At 38.7% G+C, this 20,338-nt stretch overlaps 1 protein-coding gene across 1 annotated transcript in view; it reads left to right on the top strand.

Moving 5' to 3' along the window:
* MRPL1 (mitochondrial ribosomal protein L1) overlaps positions 1-20,338 on the top strand; it is a 39,060-nt gene that overhangs the window by 4,356 nt on the left and 14,366 nt on the right. The window contains exons 3-7 of the mRNA XM_054030422.1: positions 70-325; positions 1,388-1,471; positions 4,825-4,896; positions 5,836-5,947; positions 7,662-7,762. Of these exons, the coding sequence (XP_053886397.1) occupies positions 70-325; positions 1,388-1,471; positions 4,825-4,896; positions 5,836-5,947; positions 7,662-7,762 (625 nt within the window). The remainder of the gene's footprint in view (positions 1-69; positions 326-1,387; positions 1,472-4,824; positions 4,897-5,835; positions 5,948-7,661; positions 7,763-20,338) is intronic.

The raw sequence follows: 20,338 nt of genomic DNA, 5'->3' as shown, positions 1-20,338 counted from the left end.
TTTTGTATTCAAGTACGTACTAAGCATTAAGGTTAATGGTCTTATATTTATCATTTTCATTTGCAAAAGAACTGCAAAAAAAGGTTCAAAGGATGCCAAGCAGAAAACTTCAAATGCAGAGCCAGCAAAAAAAAGGAACACTTACAGACGAAAGTTAGCAAGCAATCCAGTGGATGATGTGTATTTAACATGGTTGTATGAAAGGCCAGTCTATGAGGCAGAGGTGGCTGTGGACATGCTGAAGAAGTTTCAGCAATTGGACTTCACTTACCCAAAACAACATGTATATGCGAACATCACTCTGGATATGATGCTAGAGAAGAAGGTATGTTGACAGTACCTACAGATTTGCAGTTGAGATATTTTAAGAAACTACCTTTCTTAATTGTAAGGGAAAGAAATGCAATATGGCGAAGAGTCTTTCCTGTCATCTTGTTCTGGCTCAGCCTCCAAACCTCTTTCACAGTTTGCGACACATTTATGCCAGGTATTCAGTGGTCTTTCCTAGACGACACTGTGCTTTGGCAGAACTGTACATGGTATCCTTCAAATTCAGGACTTAAGATGTTGTTTCCTCTGGTTATCAACAATTTCTGTTCTTCTTCTAATGTTTTAAAGACTGCTGTATAGTTAAAGTCCTATTCCAAGACACAACCCATTTTGATAATGATTATCTGTGTTCATATAGTCCCTTTAGAAGACTTGTATAGTTTAAAAGTTGGCATCCGGTCATGGAAAAATCCTGTATTTTCTCTCTCCCCGCCCCCCTTGCTAGTGCTGTTCACATTGTGCTGTATTGAACAGCAATCCACATCTAATCCCCTACTGTTCCTGGGTGCACTCCTTACGGGAAGGAGAGTAGAGACAATAATTTTCTTTCCTCTTTTCCCCTCCTGTTTTTATTTCACTTCCTTCTGCCCTTGGTGAATGTTGTCACTTCCCTTTTGGCAGCACGACAGGAAAAGCAGCATGTATGGGAATGGCATAGGCACCTTCCTTGTTTTGAGGGAGTAATAAATTGAACTAGAGGGACAAAAATACAGAAGTGTGTAAAGTGTCGATTCGTTCTATTCTCATATTTCAAATAATGCATTTTAGGCTCTCTAGTTGTCAAGTCAACAGCTTACTTAACGTGCCAAAAATAATCTGTAGGTAGAGCTGTTCTTTATTTGTAATTTCAGTAGTTCGTAGTCAACTTACAACAGTGTTGTAAGTTGACTACGAACTACTGAAATTACAAATACATGGTGGACCAGCTCCACACAAGTGGGAAAAATATACAAAAAAACCTTTTGTATAAACCAAGTTCCAGTTAGGCTTTAGATATCCTACAGTAAGATAGTTTTAAATTTGCACCAACCATTTTTTTTTTTTTTTATATCGTTAGAAAAAAGTGGATCAGTTTGTCGGCACCATTCTTCTACCATATCCTTTTGTAACTGAAATCAATAAAGTTATGGTATTCACAGAGGTGAGTAAACGTGTTATTTAAAAGTCCTTCGTTTCAGATATTTTGTGTATACAACAAATGTTTAGTACATGGTTCACTTTTGTATTTGTTTAGGACAGTTGTTCTTAACCTTTTTTTTGAGGGCCACTTGAAAATTGCTGAGGATCTCAGTGGACCACTTAATGATCTTTCCAAATGTTGTTTGTACCGTTAGTTAAATATTGTAAAGTGCTTTGGATAAAAGCGCTATATTAAAAAAAACTTGATGATAAATACTTTTTTGTTCTACAAATAAAAGCCCACAGTTCATATTTTAATATCAGTAGTCTTTACCTTTCTGATGTGATGGATGTGCCCTCTCTCCCCCGTCATGGCAGCCACAGAGCTGAGGCTGGGAAGTAGGGTGACCAGATGTCCCGATTTTATAGGGACAGTCCCGATTTTTGGGTCTTTTTCTTATATAGGCTCCTATTACCCCCCACCCCCCGTCCCGATTTTTCACATTTGCTCTCTGGTCACCCTACTGGGAAGGGGGTTGGGGGGGTGTCTCTCCCTCCCTCCCCACTGCAGCAGCCCCCGAGCTGGGGCTGGAAAGGAGGCGGGTCTCTTCCCCCACCACAGCAGCCACAGAGCTGAGGCTAGGAAGGAGGGCCATCTCTCCCCGGCAGCTGGGGAAAGTCGCTTCTTTCTCTGGCCGCCGCAGCCCTGCATGTCCCCAATTCCCCCCCACCCCCTCTTCTCACCTCACTGCCCCCTCCCACTTACTCCCCCCCAAGGCCACCACCTCACCTTACATGTACATCTTCTCCAGGGTCCAGGCTCCTAATTAGTGGAGCCATGCCTGCACGGTTCCACTAATTAGATGGGTGGCCCTTCATTGTTCTGTGTGCTGCCGCTCAGGCGCGCACCTGAGAAGGAACTATCTGTGGACCACCTGAATGGAGCTCACGGACCACTGGTGGTCCACGGACCACAGTTTGAGAACCTCTGGTGTAGGACCTTTTTGTTCGAGAGGATCCCGAAGTGTTTTACAAAGTTCCTTGGGCCAGGAGCTACCTTTGGCTCTGGTTGCTTAGCAATTTAATACATTTATTCCTACTTTTTTGGGTTCTCCTGTCTTGTGTATGTACACTTATCTGTTAGCAGAATATTCTGGTACTGTAAATTTAAGAAGAATTGAGTACCAAGGCAGAAGCAACTCACAATGGAGTGCTTGTAACCTAATGCGGGCTAAAGGAAGTGTCCTTTTGCTTGTTAGACTCCATTGCTGCTTTTCTCATTCTCCCCGTTTGTCCATAATTATTTTTCACCTTTATTTATTTAAACTTCAATTTATATAATATAAAGTTTGTGCCTCTGTATTTGGTTTGTCTTAATACCAAATGCTCAATCTTTCAGTTGCCCTCCTTAAACCTTTTCTCCTTTCTTTCAAGACTGCCAAATGCCTGGCTTATGTACATAATAGAAAACTAATATTTTAGAATAAGTCTTTTATAGAACTTTTGCTGATACATTTCATTTAAAGTACTTAAATGCTCATGAAAGGTCCTGCATTAACAGCCCTATGTACCACAGATCTTCACTTATCCACAGAATAGGTACAGCACAAGCATTGGCAGAACCTAAGCTGCAGTCTAATAGCAGCCATTTTTTCAGGCACAAGATGAGCTATAACAAAAATAGACCAAAATTTAAGCCAAATAAATATTTTGCATCGGAGCTTGTTAGTGTCATTGTAGAAAATCGCCAAAGGGAGCAAATTTCATCAAATGTGAGAGCCCTGCTACCACTTCTGGAGAGCTCCGCTGTAGAGGCTTCCAGCTGCCTTTAATAGCTTTAACAGGGGATAAAGTGAAAAGCAATCTCCCAACAACCATATCACAGCTCATTTAAGGTTGTAAGGATAATGATCACCCAGAAGATAGCAGGAAATCACAGCAGAAACTTGAGTCCAACTGTTCTATATTCAAGCTACCACTCAGACAAGCAACAGCATTCTACCCACAAGCTCCACCTAGTGTAGATTGCAAAGGTAGCCCTGAGTAGAATGCAGTAGAGTAGTCTAATATCAAGTGAAAGAGACATGAATCATGGTTGTATTGCCTGTACTGGAAAAGAATACCTGCAGCATCCTGGCTATCTATAGATAATGAAAGGCACTAGGGGCCAGCTTGCCAACTGAGAATTCAGGGACAGTAATGATTCCAGTAGGGCCTCTAATATGTGAGCCATTTTAGTAAAAGATGGGCATAATGTGTATCCTTCTTAGGAGGTTCTGGATATTCATGCCATTATTTTCCGACTGTCTTCTAACAAAAGCTTCCACTTGTCATCCAGTTTGCTTTCATCAAAGTCCCTGCCTAAGTCAGATAACTCGGAAAGAAGTGATTTTGTAGAATCAGAGTTAAATGGAAGATGTAGAATTGAGTATCCCCAGCAGATTGATGATACTGCAGCTCAGAAACTTCTCTCTCTCTCACTGTATGATTTGCATAATGGATAGGAGTGTGACAGAATGCAACTCATTGTGACCCTTCATATGTGAGCACCTGGGGGAGGACAAGTAGTTTCCCCAGAATCTACCCACCAGGACCCCTGTGAGAAGAAAGTATGAAGCTATGTAATTTCTTTTTTTATAAAAACTAAACATGACTTTATAATAGCTCATGTAAGTAAGCAAGCCATTAATATTTCATCAATGGTATTAAAAGCTGTTGACAGATCACTAGATATATTGATGGTTTCTGTTCAGTACTGAGATTTGAAAGTAAACTAATTGGATCACGTGTAGAGAATGAATGAGTAATTTCCAAACAACTTTTCAAGTAAAGGTTTCTTCAGTATTTGTTTAATGGTAGCTTGTTCACCTCAAGGAAGTTATTAACAATCATCTTTACTAGTGCACTAAAACTTTCTCCACTTTTTCTTTAAAGGATAAGGCTCCATCTAGCAGATGGCTGGTTGCTTCATCCTGATCATGGAGAAAGAAAGCAAAAAACTGAGTGAAAACTACCCAGCATAAATTGTTAACATTTCCTGTCTCACTGTAACACTGTTCTCTAGATTTGGTGAGATCATGGCAAAGATTTTGTTGCCACTCCTTACTGGGACCTGATTAAAATTTGTGAATTAGAGAGAAAGCTTCCACTAAAGATCCCCAGAGCCACCTATCTCTAAACTTCACTAGTTTTTAAACAGTTGTTCTCATCTGATAGTTTCATGTTTAACTCACAAGTGAGTTGGTTTTTCATTCAGTGCATACGGCTGTGCTGGCGAAATCATTCTACTGTTGATGACATTGAAGTAATAACAGAATGGTTGCTAGTACATACGTTTTATCTGGGCTGTCGGTTTGTTTGTTTGTTTTTTTGCAGAAAGCAGAAGAAATTAAAATAGCAAAAGAAAATGGAGCTGCTTTTGCAGGAGGGACTGAATTAATCGAAAAGGTATTTTTTTTTTATATTAGTGTAAATTGCATTTTTCACTTTACAAAAACTCTTGTCAAGGCTGGGAAGCTTTACCCTTGTAAGTTTCAGTGGTCTAAACTGAGGTGAGACAAACGATGGTGTTAAACTCATTCTAGTTTACTGACATGTAAGTAGATGTAACACTTGCTTTGATAAGGAAGGAGAATGGGGTTGTAAGAAGAAAAGCAATGGGAATAGGTTATAAGATGTAAGATAAAACAGGTCTGCCCTCCTTTACCTTAGTTTTCTATTGGTCGCTTTAAAGGAGTTGTTTTCAACCTTTCATTTGCGGATCCCTAAATAATTTCAAATGGAGGTGCATAGTCTGCAGAGCGCCAGGGATCCGTGGACCACAGGTTGAAAACCACTGTTCTATGGTAATAGCAATCTTTTGCAGACCCCTTAGACATCGTCTGCAGACCCCAGGTTGAAAACCACTGTTTTAAAGGAAGCTTGCTGGGTGTTGTTTTTTTTTTTAGCCTTTTCTGGCAATGAAAATAAAGCCTATTTTATTTTTTACAATTTTAAAAAATTACTTATGGAGTGTAATTTTCCATTGCTCTCTAAAGCTTACAAGCGAGTATATTTAGATCTTCGTTTTACATTCTCTTGTGGTTAGCTTTAAGAATGTGATCTTTCTAAAAACTATAAAGTTGGTTCCAAGAACTCTTTAAAGTGGGGACTTTGTCTTCCCTAGTACAGAACCTAGCACACTGCATTGGTCATATTGCCAAATGTTTAAAGTCTGATGGCTGAGAAACACAAGAGACAGAAGGCTTTTTCTTTCCTGAGGGTATTTTTTTTTTTTTAATTCTGAGCATTTTTTTTTCAAAAATAAATATTACTTGCATTTTTAAATATACTTCTCTCTGTATATTGCAAACTTTCACATAATGATTCTGACTTTTTTGATTTCAGATTTTGGATGATGAAATCAATGCAGATTTTTACATAGCCGTTCCTGAAATAATAGCAAAGCTGCTACCTTTAAAAAACAAACTAAGAAAAAAATTTCCAAAGACTAATAGAAGTAAGGCATTTTTATTAAATATTATTTTATATATATTAAATATTTCATCACATTAATGTATTAATATTAAATAATAAGCCCTTGAGCAGGAGCTTTCTCTTGAAACAGTTTAATCAGCCTGTTAATTTAGGAAATGAAGCTGTGTAAAATGTATATCTGGAATGAAGTCTTTAACTGACTGGTGAGAGGATCTTTACCGAGTTTGATTGTGATTTGAGACCAATATGATCTTTGAAAAATCTGGTACTGTGAGCCAGTTCTTCAGTTTAAATGAACTTGAATTTAGAGTCAAGCTCTATTTGCGTAAACTTATGGGAACTATTCATATGCAAGAAACCACTTCTAGTGAGAGATCTACTTAGAGAAATACATGCAAAGTCACATACTTTGAAACATACATGTTGCAAAGAACTGAAATATGCTTATAATAAACTTCTGCTTATAGCAAAGTTCTGTGGGGGAAATGGTTTCACTAAAACAGTGAAAAATGTGCGTAAATTTTGTGTAGTCACTTGCACCACAACTTGCCAGTTATTTATATGTTTTGCCCACTTTTTAACCACATTTGAATGGCATCTGTCTTTAACCTATTTCTCTTTCACAATTAGTTTCTTCATGATGCTATAAATATTCTCTCTCTTGGTATCAGATCTCCCACAACAACAAACATCATTCTTTAAAATATCTTTCTCTGTTTTTTGACCTTCCTTTGTTTCCAAATGATCTTAATTTGTTACTTCTAACATGATCCAAATTAAAATCCTGCTGCTGTTCAAACATTTGGTTTTTTTCTTGCTAACATTGCTATGCGCGGAGAGTTTCAATCAAGAACTTTTCCTCATCTTTAGTGTTTTCTTCCCTCCCACAACTGTCTGCACAATGTATTTACAAGCAGGCAGACAACATTTGTGCTCTTTAAACATTTGGAGCAAACGACTGCCCTGTCAAACATGTACCAGACCTCTACAGATGTGCATTAGAACGCATTGAAGCCTATATTGTGGCCTTCAGAGATTATTCAGTTTCTAGTTGAGCAACACCTGATTTCTGCTACAGCCGACAGAAAACATGGGTAAAATAGAGTTTACATTTCAAACAAGCATGTGACATTATAAGCCAAATAGGCCCTTGCCACTCAGCTGTTTTTTTCCTCTTCTTGTTACCGAGGGGAATTGGGTGTATCTGTCTTGGCTGGATTGAGTCAGCACATTGTATAAAACGTCTAATACTGTCACTAACTATATTTTGATCATCTTGTGATATTTTAAAAATATACAGGTTTGTTTTGTTTTTTCTGTTTAGAAATATATTTTCCAAACCAGATCTCTAACTGCTGTAATGCGGCTGTGTTGCAAGAGACTTCATTTTTATAAAGCTCTACTACAGGCTTTTCAACTTAAACTATCTTGATATATTTTGTGCAGATAAATTACATCCTGTTATAGAAATATTCATGTGCAGTAATTAGTGATTAAAAGTACATAAGCTCCTAAAACAACCCAGTCTAACCTAGGGATGTAAAGGTATAGAACAGGGGTCCATTGGGGGCCCTGACTCTGTCCTCAGCATCTTGCAGGTGTGTCAAGGATGTCAAGGAGGATGATGGTTTCTTGTCTCGATTACCTTTAGAGGGAACACTGCTAACTCTCTCATTTTGGTTGTACTAGATGTACGGACGCTAATACTTTCTTCCACTTTTTGTTTTTCTAATTAGATTCTCTGGGCCGTGACATTCCAAAAATGCTGGAACTCTTTAAAGCGGGCCATGAGTATGTGGTAGAAGAGGAGAATCTTATCGAGACAAGAATAGCAACGGTACGCTCTACAAAGAATTTTTTAGCAAATAATTCATGTACTTCCCTTTATTTAGTGCAGTCGTTAATAATTTACTGAAAGATACACAGTATGCCCTTGGTAACCTGTATGTTTTGTAGCTTTTTAGGAATGTGGTTCACTAACCAGTTAACTAAATACATTGTGCTGTTGAATGATTTAAGTTAGAGCAGTTCCTGTAAATCATTAAACCTCTGCTAATATAAGAGTTTTCCTATTTTAAAAAATTAGGAAAGCAAGCTATGCCTAACACACCGAGAAATGAAAGTTGTCAGAAATAGTCTTGGGATGCATGACAATTTGCCACCATCTTGTAATGGACAGTAATGCTAAACGAAAGCATGGGATAAAACTCAAATATTACTGGAGCCTCTATTCCAGACAGATTATTAGGAGTGGTGTTTAATTTTAATACTTCAGTATCATGCCATTTAAGATTTTGCACTTGAACTTTTTCAGTTCCTCCACAGTAGAACAAGCTCACAATAATTCATATTTTGATTTTCCGGGTCACTGATCATTTTGCTTTTTCTTAGTTTTAATCTCCAGGGTGTTATCTGTTGGTGTAAAAATGTTCTGCCTATTTGTATAGGCTTTTTATTGCATTTGAAGTCCTATCTGTATGACCACATTTTAAAAAAGTTCATTAGTTTTGGATAATATCTGCCACATGATATAGTACATTTGTATATTGAATACTGTGTGTTTTTTAAACCTGATTTCTCGTGCTATAGTATCTTTATAATCTTTCATTTCCTCCCTCCCTTTTCAATGTTGCTTTCCTTATCTCTTCGTCTGCTACCTTTCCTGCTCTGGGTTCTGTGTTTCTGTTCTGTACTTGTTTCTCTCCTCAAGACACTCCCTCTTTCTCCCCCATCCCTATTTTTTCCCCTTTCTCCTTAGCTGTCTGCCCTGCCTGACTCTGCTTTGCTTTGTGTACTGATGCCAGCAAAATGAAATTTACAAGCTTCCTAATTCCTGAAGCTTTTTCTGGTAGTGTTTCAAGGATCAAGAATCTTGCAAAGTCTAATTAGAGGGTTCTGCATCTCAGCCAGGATTTGATCCTCCTCTTAATATTTGAAACTGAAGTTCCATGAACATTTTCCTCGTGAGACATATTGCAAGTTTCATAGAAGTTGAAAATTCCCTTTACGTTCAACAGTTTTTCTAAAATCTTAGGTCAGCGCTCAGAACAGTTTACCATGTCTTGTACAAAGTATGGGTCAGATTGTGAGTTCCTCTGGAGAAGGGGCACAGAGGGGTCAATGACCTGGGAAACACATTTGTATTGTAGTGGTGCCGAGGAACCCTCATCAGGGCCTCGTTGTGTTAGGTACTGTACAAACTCACAACACAAAGATGACCCAAGGAACTTACAATCTAAATACAAGACGAGAGACAACAGGTGGATACAGAAGGCAGACTGGGGAATTTTAAGGGAACAGAGAGAGAATTGAAAACTGTGTGGAATCTGGGACTCGAGGAGTTTGTAGGGAACAAAGCCCGCCCTAATCCCTATGGATCCCAGATATATGGAGATCTCCACACTAATCATTGCTTGTCCTCTCTTCTCTGATGCACATTTGCTGCAGAGCTCCTGTATGAGCCTTGCAGCTGTTTCCCCGGAGGCTACTAAGCAGCTGCTGTTGTGGGGATCCAGAAGCAATTAGTGAAACTCCAAACCTAAGTAACTCTCACTCAGGCTTCTGTGCAGTAGTCCAAATGATCAGCAGGAGACTGTGATTGGGGTCCAGCCCTCTGCTCTGCCCCTAGCCGTACCCTGAAACCCCACAGAATCTCTTCCATGTGGAGCGCCAGGAGAGGGCCCATCAGTTGGATGCTGAGAAAGTGACAGTGCTCCCTGTAACAGGGTGACAAGATCTAGGACCCTGCATAGAAATTCAGAGCTCTTCTCCTGAATTCTCCTAGTCTCCAGTGCGAGAATCCTGCTTAGAGAAGAGTACGTTCTGCTGACTCTCACTACGTAACACCGGTCCTTACTAGAGTAGCATTGAGGTTTTGTCTATGCTAGGCTTTCTTTTCCTGAAACATTTCCCGGTGTTGCTAGCACTAATGCAGCTCCACAGGTAGGAAAGCTAGTTCAGACAAGACTCTGGGAGCTTGCTGGCATTTTTACCGCCGTGTCGTGTAGACCTGCTCATTATTAAAAAAAGAACTGTTAAATTTAAATCTTGTGAGTGATAACATAATTACAAACTGCAGTAAAGGGTAAAGCTGCATTGCAGTACTTCCAAATAACAACAGCACAATATTTCCAGCCCACCTTTCAGCCAAGGTGGCCTGTCTCAAAGAGAAAGCGTAAAAGACTCTCTGCAGCGTTACTATCTTAAATTGTCCATTAATCTGGTCTGACCTATTGTTCGATGTCACACCTCTTTTCCACACAAGTCAGCAGTTGTGATGTTTTCCAGTCTAATAAATAATTGAGATGTTTGAGAGGAGCTAGAGAAATGATGACAGCTGTGTTCAGTTCGCAAAATCTAGAGTGATGGAACCTGAGATGGAGAAATCGTGTGTTCCCATTTTCCTCCATCTTCCAAAAGGACCCATTTAGCAACCATAATCCTTCCAGCTGCAGAGGATAAAATGGGACTATATTTGGATGGTTTAAAACTGTTCTTTAAGATGGATAGGTTGCTGTTGATAATACAAAACATTTCCCTTTCTCCAAAGCTGTGATAGTTGCCAATCTGGATGCAATTATTAAGGATGTCTGTACATACAGCCTTTCTGACCTAGTGAATGAGACCAGGAATTTAACTCAGGTCTCCTTTCATCTATGCAAAGAGCTTCCAGAGAGTTGTCTTGGAGACAGGAGCAGTCTCTGCACAGTATATTTTGCAGAGTTTAATTTCCTTGAAATAGAAAGTTAGAAATGGCCTGTTCCAAAGAATATAGTTGTTAGAGCAGCATCATTTTCACTGGTATGATTAAAGAGCTTATAGCTATTTTCATTACACATTTCTGGTTTCATTGGTTTATAACTAAACAGTAAAAATTTAAATAAAAATGAGTACAAATAAAAAATAAGTGTAAATGACATTAGTTGTAAAAGCCAACATATAAAAGGAAATTGTTAAGTCTGGAAACCTGAGATGCTTGCTTCCACTTTAAATGCATTCTGTTTTTTTCTTCCCACAGTAACATGACTTAAGGCCAGAAGTTAGTGCTCTTTTTTTAATCGTAGATATTTTGTTTTATGAACTTGTAAAAACCCAGCCATTCCATTTTGTGTGTTGGCAAGACAAATCCAGGGTAATTTTGTTATGTTGTCTTGTCTTTGGTAAGACAGAAAACGAATAGACTTAACAATGAATTTTAGTACCTGGTTGAGCTGTTCTTTCTTTCAGGCCTCAAATGTAAGGGCTGTCTTCACATGGAGTTATTCAGGAAAGCTATTCCTGAATAACTCCATGTGTGGACAATCTCAGCCCAATATAAGGGTGCCTTGTTCCTGTTTAACTTAGGGCAGGTCTACGCTACCCGCCGGATCGGTGGGTAACAATCGATCTACCAGGGGTTGATTTATCGCGTCTAGTCTAGACGCGATAAATCGATCCCCGAGCGCTCTCCCCGCAAGCGGAGTCGATATTCTACGCTATTCTCGTAGCTGAAGTTGTGTATCTTAGGTCGATTTCCCACCCCCCCAGTGTAGACCAGGGCTTAGCCATTGCTAAACAGGAACATGGCACCCTTATTCTGGACTGAATGTGTCCACACATGGAGTTATTCAGGAACAGCTATTCCTGAATAACTTCATGTGTAGACAAGCCCCGAGTAGGAGAAGTAGTGAGCCTTTTAAAATTATTTAACTTCAATGGGAGTTGAAGGCACTAGCACCAAGGCTTATAGTATTTGGCCCTTGTATTTCTTAAAGGAGTTTTGAGCTAGTACTCTTGACAGCATTAATCAGACTGCAGTTTAATTACTCCTATAGAAAAAAGCAGTGATGTCTCACACAGAAGATGCTAGTGATGCCAAAAGGCTCAAATGTGGGTTAAAATAAAGTAAACAAGTACAGATGGTTGCTCTGAAAGCAGAGTTAAATGATATGATGAAATTAAAATGCCTGCAGTCTTGGGAGCATGTTGGAGCAAGGAAGACCCAAAATGAAATTGACATAAATGTGTTAGTGTATTTAAGCATCAGGATAAAGGCCTTGTGTATTCTAGCAAACTTTCTAGTTAGAATTCTTCACTGGATGGGAGCAACAATAGAGACGATAGTGTAGATAGGACTCAGACTAACCCTGTGGTGAGTGGTTAAAAACACTTGAGTCCTGTCCATATGATTGCTTCTGTCCTTGCTCTCATGGTGAATTACAGCTACAGAGTTGGCTAGCTTACTAGACAGAGGCTTCTGCTAGGGTAACTGTTGTTCCATTGGTTGAGCAAGCAGCTGGCAGTGGGATGCATATACTTCGTTGAAGGCTACAAAACTACAAATGCTATTGTGGTACAAAGCAACCGGAGCATGGCTATCCATTGCCTTACATTAATTGTAAAGGGCCAAATTGTGCCCCATTGTGGTGCTCCGTAGATATAGATAGGTACAAACTCACAGTTTCCACCACATTACTGTCATTAGGTTTGTGGGGAGCATTGTTTAGTCCCAGTGATATAGGTAGTATATCTGTCCCTTTGTTTTGGGGTGACCCGCGAAGAAACAGAATCCCGGAAATGATTCCCGCCTACCCCCTAACATTTGCATGACAGCATGGCTTCTGCAGAATCCATGCTCCTGTGTGTTCTTACTGGCTGCTGCTTTGAATCTCCTTTTCCTCTTGTCCTCCAGACGGGTGGTTCAGATCCTTGAGGAAAACAGAAAATAAGATGGTGCTGATTAAATCAGTGTTCTCGCGCTTGCCCATTCTCCCCCAAACACAAGTTTTCAACCAGTGGCATGACACTGAAGAGTGGCGATCGGCACTAGAGGGGCTTTCGGCTCAGGGAAAAGAGAGACATGGTTCCATTCTCCCCCCCCCCCCCCATTGTTTCACTCCCATCCCCCAGTGGTCTGCAGGATCGGAGTGCCCTGCACTAGTGGAAGTGAAGGGGCTGGTCCAGTTCCTGCTCTGCTTTATATAATGAGATCGTTGACTTCCACAAATAGCCTCATAAAGGAGTTTATTATGCCGTGCTCCTGAAATGAAAAACAAAATCACTTACGCATAGGTCTCTATAACGCTTACTATAAAAAAGGTGCAATTAATGTTTCATACCAAGAGGGCATTCAAGGGCACTTTGTCGATTTCAGCATACTGGATTGTTTCATGTGCTGAAATGAAAAGAATAATTCTGGTTTCATTTGAGTATTATATAGACACATCTAGAAGCTGTGTATCGTATTGGGATCTTGGTCACTTTCCCACCCCTAATTAGGGGGGAAATGTTTACAGGACAAAAATTGTATGGCAATTTGAACTCCATGAAGGAGTCTCAATATTCACTATGAGGTAGGGGGAAAGGACTGCGCTTAGACTTCTCCAATAGAGGCAGTATGGATAGATGAGCATTGAACTCGCGTGATAAAGAACCATGTTTGTGGGAATTTCTCTTCTGTTCCTTACTTACAATGAAATTCTGAGTTGACAAATATTATGCAGACTCTCAGCTATGATATTGCATTAGAGGAAACCTATCCAGAGCCCCTTACTGTGCCTCTTCTCTTTAAACCAATTATGAATAAAAATGATGGCTAAGAAAAAGAGAAATACAGCATGAGCACTAAGGACCCTACCTGAGGTCCTCACTCAGGCAGAATTCTTGTTAAATTAAATTGGAGTTCTGCCTGAGTGAAGACCTCAGGTAGGGTCCTTAGTGTTGACGCTGTATTTCTTTTTCTTATCCAGCTTTTTTACTCAGACTTTATTTAAAGAGAGCACCCACTGTAGGGCTCTCAGTGTAGGTTCCTTCTGATACAACATCATGCCTGTCAGTCCAACTAATGTACAGTGAGAAATTGGCCAGCTTTCTAGTTTGTCACTGTGAAATAAGTCATAAATAATCAGACTCTGTTTTGGGGGTGGACACTTTCTTTTTTTTAATGATTTTTAGTAGCCGCTCTTGAACATTAGTAAAGTTGGGCCTGCCTTTTATTAATAAGATCACTAAAATTCGAATTATTTGAGAACTATCTTTATGTTTTTGAGGCTGAGCTCTTGTTTTTCATAGGGGAAACTGCCACAGAAAAACTGAAGGCTGGAAAATGTATTGGCTAAATCGGCACTAATGCATGTTTGTTCTAGACACCTCACTCAGGAAAAAGATAGCACATAATAAAATGGAAGGTGGATTGATTTGCTTTGCTGTGTTTGGCTTCGTGGTATGGATTATTGCGGGAATGTATCTTACATGCATTGCTCTCTTATATTCAGTTTGCTGCAAAAACAGAAATGGAGACTGAGGGCCAGGTTTTACCTTCTTCGAAACTCTTGAACATTGTATGAAATGAATTTGACTGAATGCGAGTTGCAACTGCAAAGAAAGAAAAGCTCTTTTCAGTGAGATGGTGCTTTGTATTTGTATTTGCCTTGTCTTTTAGAACAAAAGGCATTGGAACTCAGCCAAGTATGATGAGACTATTAAACGCTGGAGAGGAGAGGGTAATTGAACTGACTTTGTGAATTAACTATGAAAAGTAGGATGAGATAGCTATGTCTCAGACTTTTGGGGCAGGGGGAGCAGACAGGGAAGTCAGTCCCCTCTGGTTGGATTATATCATTTAATTTAGCACCAAAGAGGACTGGACCCTACATATACATATAGCTTTGTTTTTAGTGGGCTGTTCCATTTATTCTTTTTCCTTAATAAGCAACATATTACTGTGTTTCTAAGAGCACCCCATATTTACCAACCACATCCTCCACAAACTATATCACAACGTGTAAAATTGTGACATGGGTTAAATAAATAGGGTTAGAGCGTTTGGGGTGTTTTTTGTTTTTATTTTTTTGCTTGTGGAGCACAGGCATGACAATTTATAGGAGGTCCTTTGGACAGGAAACCTGAAAATGAACATTTACAGCAGAGATGTCAATTTTATTAATTTAACTAAAGACTTTATTGAGAGAGTGTTTCATAAATGAAACAAAATGGCAAATTTCACTCCAGTGCAAGAAATTTAATGGAAATAGACATATTTTTTGCTACAGGTTTTGTCAATCAAAATTCTTGCAAGCATTTAAGTTTGTAAAATAAATTCTAAGTGAAGATCTAATATTTCATGTTAATGTTAAATTATATAGTGTGCACAGCCAAACTTTTCCTCTTCAAGAATAATTGGACAACCTATTTGCTAACAAGGCACTAAAATTGGAATGCATTCATAAAGTGCTACAGACTTTGAAGCAGTTGCGAAACTGTTTGTTTTCCTCGTGTCCCATAAAAATCAGACGGTAGTTCCCTCAGCCTTAATGGAAAACAAATGCATTTTCGTGTACTGTTATGCTTCTGTAAATTGCAAACTCTTCTGTGTCTCTCAAAATTCTGCCTCCTGTATTAGAAAAAGGTTTATATATATATATATAAAAAAGAAATAGAAGAGGTATGCTATTTAATCAGTGTTGGCGAATTTAAAATCATTTGTTTGGGAGGGAAAAATAGTGGAGGTATTTTGCTTATCCCCTTAGTGTATAGCTTTTTACACATTAGGAGACTGTTTTTTTAAAAAAAACAAATGGAAGTACGGGTTTATATTTTCAAAAGTGGCTAGTGTTTTTTGGATTCCCAATTTGAGACTTCTTTAAGGGCCTGATATTCAGAAAGTGCTGAGCACCTATCCCCTGAAAATCAGGACCCTTTTTTGCTCAAATTGAGCAACCAAAACTCTGAAAAATTAGGTCTCAGTGCATAAAATGTGGTTCAGATGAGATCCAAGTGTCAAACACAACAGAATACTGTATTGGGAGCATGCAATATCAGTAGGAAAATAGCAGATGAATCTGCTGTTTATATGCCCTTATGAGTTGGAACAGCAGTTTAGTAATCAGAGAAATGTAGATGATTTGAGATTATGGTTAGACAGCCTACTTTAATAAGGTACCCCAACACCCATGAATGTTGTAACATGAGGTGCATCAACCCTCTTAACGTAGTATGGATTTTAATTCTACACTTTTTTGCAGTTTTTTTAATTAACTTCTTAAAAATCTGTAGTGTGTTAAATTGGACAGCCCAAACATTTGACTTTTCAAAGGTACCACTCTTGTGATATCTAAATGTGCGATTTCAATATATTAAAAAAAAATTTATTTTGTTGGCGGACTTCATGTGGAAAAGCTGGTATTAATAGCATGCTTACTCCAGTATGACAGGGAGGTGTCTTGACTGCTGTGAGGTACTCAAAGTGAGGTAATGGAGGTGTTATTGGAGAGATGATTGATAAATTCAGAGACTTCAGAGGTTAGAATGTATGTGCGTGACATAAGTGCCATCCTCCAACCTTTTACATTAGCACAGCTATTATGACTGTATAATAACGTTCAGTATCCTTCAGCTGCAAAATAAAATAAGCACGTTGTTATGTGCAGGAACTGTGCTTAATTTACTTTAGCTTGCCCTTGAACATTGCACATATCTGTTATAAAAGCTGGCCACTTACCTTTTTTAAACCCAGTTTGTTACAGAATTATGCAAACAAACCAGGAAACAAGCAAGGGGAAAAATGGTACAGGTGACATGATTAAATGCATTTCACACTTTCTGCTTTGGGCTCACTTTATTTTCATAAATCAGATGGTTTTCTGAGTATGGCGATTCTTGCTAATATTTGTATATTATTTGTAAAAACAAACATAGCAGTTACTCTGTTTTTGTGATCTCATTTATATTTCATGGTCTGTTTTTTCCGGGAGCTTTCATGATGCAAGTCCCAGTTCATCAAACCTAAATCTGTTCTCCAAATTACAGTTATTCATCTCCCCTGCACGTAGAAATAGGCAAAATTTCAGGTTGTGCTCCTGTCGTCTTGCCAATTTCAGAATCAAGGACAAAGCCTTCCTTCATCATCTTCACAATATTTGTTTCTATGGACTTGGTTGGACCCTCTCCCCTCTTTGGAACTCGTGTATCTCATTCTATATTTGTTCTTTCTTCCTCTCTGAGTCTTTCAAATATCGGACTCCTCTCTTTGTTCATCCATGTTTTGCTACAGCGTGTGGTGTATGCTCTCCCATGGTGTCTCCACCATCTAGAGCACCTTCATTGTGCCTAATTGGCTTCTTGACTAGTTTCCAATTTTATCCTTCTTGGACTATGACTCCTAACCCTTTTTCTGATTAAAAACAATCAAATCCTTTTTCTTACAGCCTTCTGTTTTCTCCATGCTTAATTCTGATACCTGGCTGTTGCATTCCACCATACTCCTACCCTGTATATGTATTTGAATTGTCTGATGGTTAAGTCCATACAATGGGCTCAGGTGTGATGCATTTGTATGAATGACATAAACTAAAAGTTTTAACTAATATTTCAAGCTTGTGATATAGTATGAGGCACCTTTTTATACATTTCCTATTTGCATATCCTGAAAGTGGAATAATTTTGAAAACAAACTTGAGATTAAAATAGTAAATTAGTTATGCTTTGAAGTGTAGTGTTTTTAGATTGGTTGAATTTGCATTTTATGACTGACACGTTTTGCAAATAATGTCTGCCCTCATGATGCAAGTTATTAATGAATTTGGACACTTGTGAGGCTTATCTGCACAAGCGTGAAGCACTTTTCTAGGGAATAATGCTAAAAAGTAATAAAGCGATCTCCCTGGCTGGTGCAGACTGTGTGCACATGTGCTCTGCTGTACATCAGTACTGAAGTATTCTTTTAAACTAATCTAAACACTAACCTATTGGATTGTAAAGCCCCTATCTAGTCTGTACTACGGTTTTGTAAACTATAACACAGTTAGGCTTTGTCTACCGGTGTTCTACTGATCAGGGAAACTGTGTTAGCGCCTTAAGCAAGAATAATAATGAAACACTGTTTCCCTAGGGATATGTCTGTTTGGGCATAAAAGGTGTTAACACAATCCAAAAAAACCCATTAAGATTCAGGATGACTTATTTGAAGCGGTCTTAACTGGCAGTGTTGTAACGTACCCTACAGCAATGCTTCAGATATGTTAGCTTGCACTTTAATGGAGCTTTGCAATCGTATTGAGCTAACACAATTGAAAAACGCTTTTTGCCTGACAAGACTGGCCTAGAATTAACGTTGGTTCATCAGCTATTATAAAGAGGGTGTTAGAGTAACTATTATCAGAAATTGCTGGATTTGTTACTCAAATAATGTGCATCAGATGTGGTAGTAATGTCTTTAGCTACTCCAGTTCTCTAATGCTTTTGTGGAGCAAAACATGAGGTTCTGCTTAGTTTCTCAGCACCAGTTGACACTTGTTTTAAAATTAGACTATGGGTTTGTTTCAGGGTGACTGAACTTCAAACGGCTGTATTTTTCCTTGCTAATTCTTATGGGTATTTGCATTTTTCGTAAATGGTTAAGGAAACTTTTAATTAATTACAGTAGGATCTTTGTAATTCCATGTGAGGTGACATGATAAAACTCCAGCCATCGAACAGCTTGGCTGTTGTGCATTGTGCATCATGAAAGACTATATGGTTTTATACTGTACCGGACAACTGCATGCCACTATACTACATAACACTTATATGAGAGCAAAGAGGATGTAAATGATGTGATGAGAGTTAAAATGAAATGTGTCCTTTGTCAAATGAAAATGGCATTTTAAAAGCGCATTCATGTTTGGGACAGTGCGACCCCGGAGACTGGAAGTCAGGAGACCTGGATCTGATTTTCAGATCTAGCATGGCTTGTTGTATAACTTTGGGCAGGTCACTTCATTCTGTGCCTGAGCTTTTCTGTCCATCAAATACAGAAGATCCTTCTCCACCTTTCTGAAGTGCTTTGAGAGCTATACAGACGCCCCCCGACTTACGCAATCGTTCCGTTCCGGAAAGCCTTGTGTAACTTGAAATTTGCGTTAGTCGGAAATGTATACCCGTACGTTACGCAAAAATTTCCGCAACTCCAAAATCCTATTTCTGGCTTATGGAACTTTTTCCCTAAGTGCGAATTTGCGTAACCCGGGGAGCATCTGTAAATGAAAAGCTCTATATGAATGTTAAATATTAATTATTAGTGTAAGTAACTGAGTTCCCTGGTAATCCACCCCTTCTACCTCCTGCTTTCTTTGTCTTCTCTTTTAGGGTGTACTGTACCTCCTTTTATTACTAATTCCATTGAAAAGACTTGTAAAGGATGTTATATTTAGAGCAAACTGCTAATACTAATATATCTCACTGATTGTTTTAAACTTACTTTTATAGAACAAATGCAAAGCAACTCATTCAGAATGTAATTAAGAATCACTGCAATTCTGAACATCAATGTAAGAATAGGTACTTAAAATACCATTTAAGTTATGAGGTTCTTTATTGTTACCCTTACAATTTCTTGTCATTTATTTAATCTGCCCTTATGCTGAATTTCCTTCTTGTGTTGAATTGCTAGCTTTACCAACAGAGTAAACTGCAGTAATGGCAGTTTTCATAACTATTGCTTTAGTGCTGCCTTAATGCATTATTTAGCTGGCTTTCAAAGTGTTACTTGTAAAAATGAATACAAATTGGATTGGATACCATAGGAGCATCTGTTCTTCACACTGAATACCTGTTAAAAGACCATAAAGAAAAGTTAATGTATCAAATTGGGGGAATGTGTCCACTAGGGTACCAAATGAGCTTGTCTTAGTATTATCATTATTAATTGTATGGAAGAGGGAATAAATAGCACATTAGTGAAATCCACTCCATTGCGGACAGAGAAATAATATAAAGAAAACAAGAGAAATTAAAAACATGGACAGAAAATAACATAAGGAGATACAACTTCAAAACATACAACTCATAAGCCTACAGGGAAGTAATTGAAAATGTACTTGATGGCAGAGAGGTTTCTGGGAAACAGTAGTGCTGAGTGAAACCTGTTGGTGCTAGTGGACAGCAAATTAAACACGAGACCGCAAGGCATTATTGTAACAACAATGTGAATGCAATTTTGAGCGGCATGTATTGAGGTATCCCAGAGCCAGAGGTTAATAGTTAGTCTTCATATGTCTCTCTCTCTCTCTCTGGCTTTGATGTAACTACATCTGTAATAATGTGTTCAGTGTGGGGTATCTCATTACTAACAAGTTATAGACAAGTTAGAGGGAGCTCAGACAAGAACACCGATAATTAGGGGTTTGGTTGGGATTGATTTGAGGAAAGATTAAAGAGCTACATTTTTACTTAGCTAAGGCCTTGATCCAGCAAAGCATTTAAGAATGTACATAGTCCCATTGATGTTGGGGCTACTCGTGTGCTTGTAATTTTACATACATGCTTAAGTGCTTTGCTGAATGAGGGCTTTCGCAATCGCAAATGGAGATATAAATCTACAACTGCTTGAAGGGTGGAAATGCCACCAGTGGACAAAAATTGCCAGAACCTACAAGTGTTGGCATAAAAATGAGGAAGG

This window comes from Malaclemys terrapin, chromosome 5, assembly GCF_027887155.1.
Source record: "Malaclemys terrapin pileata isolate rMalTer1 chromosome 5, rMalTer1.hap1, whole genome shotgun sequence".
NCBI classification, from domain to species: Eukaryota; Metazoa; Chordata; order Testudines; family Emydidae; genus Malaclemys; species Malaclemys terrapin.
This window is presented reverse-complemented; position numbering and strand designations above follow the sequence as displayed.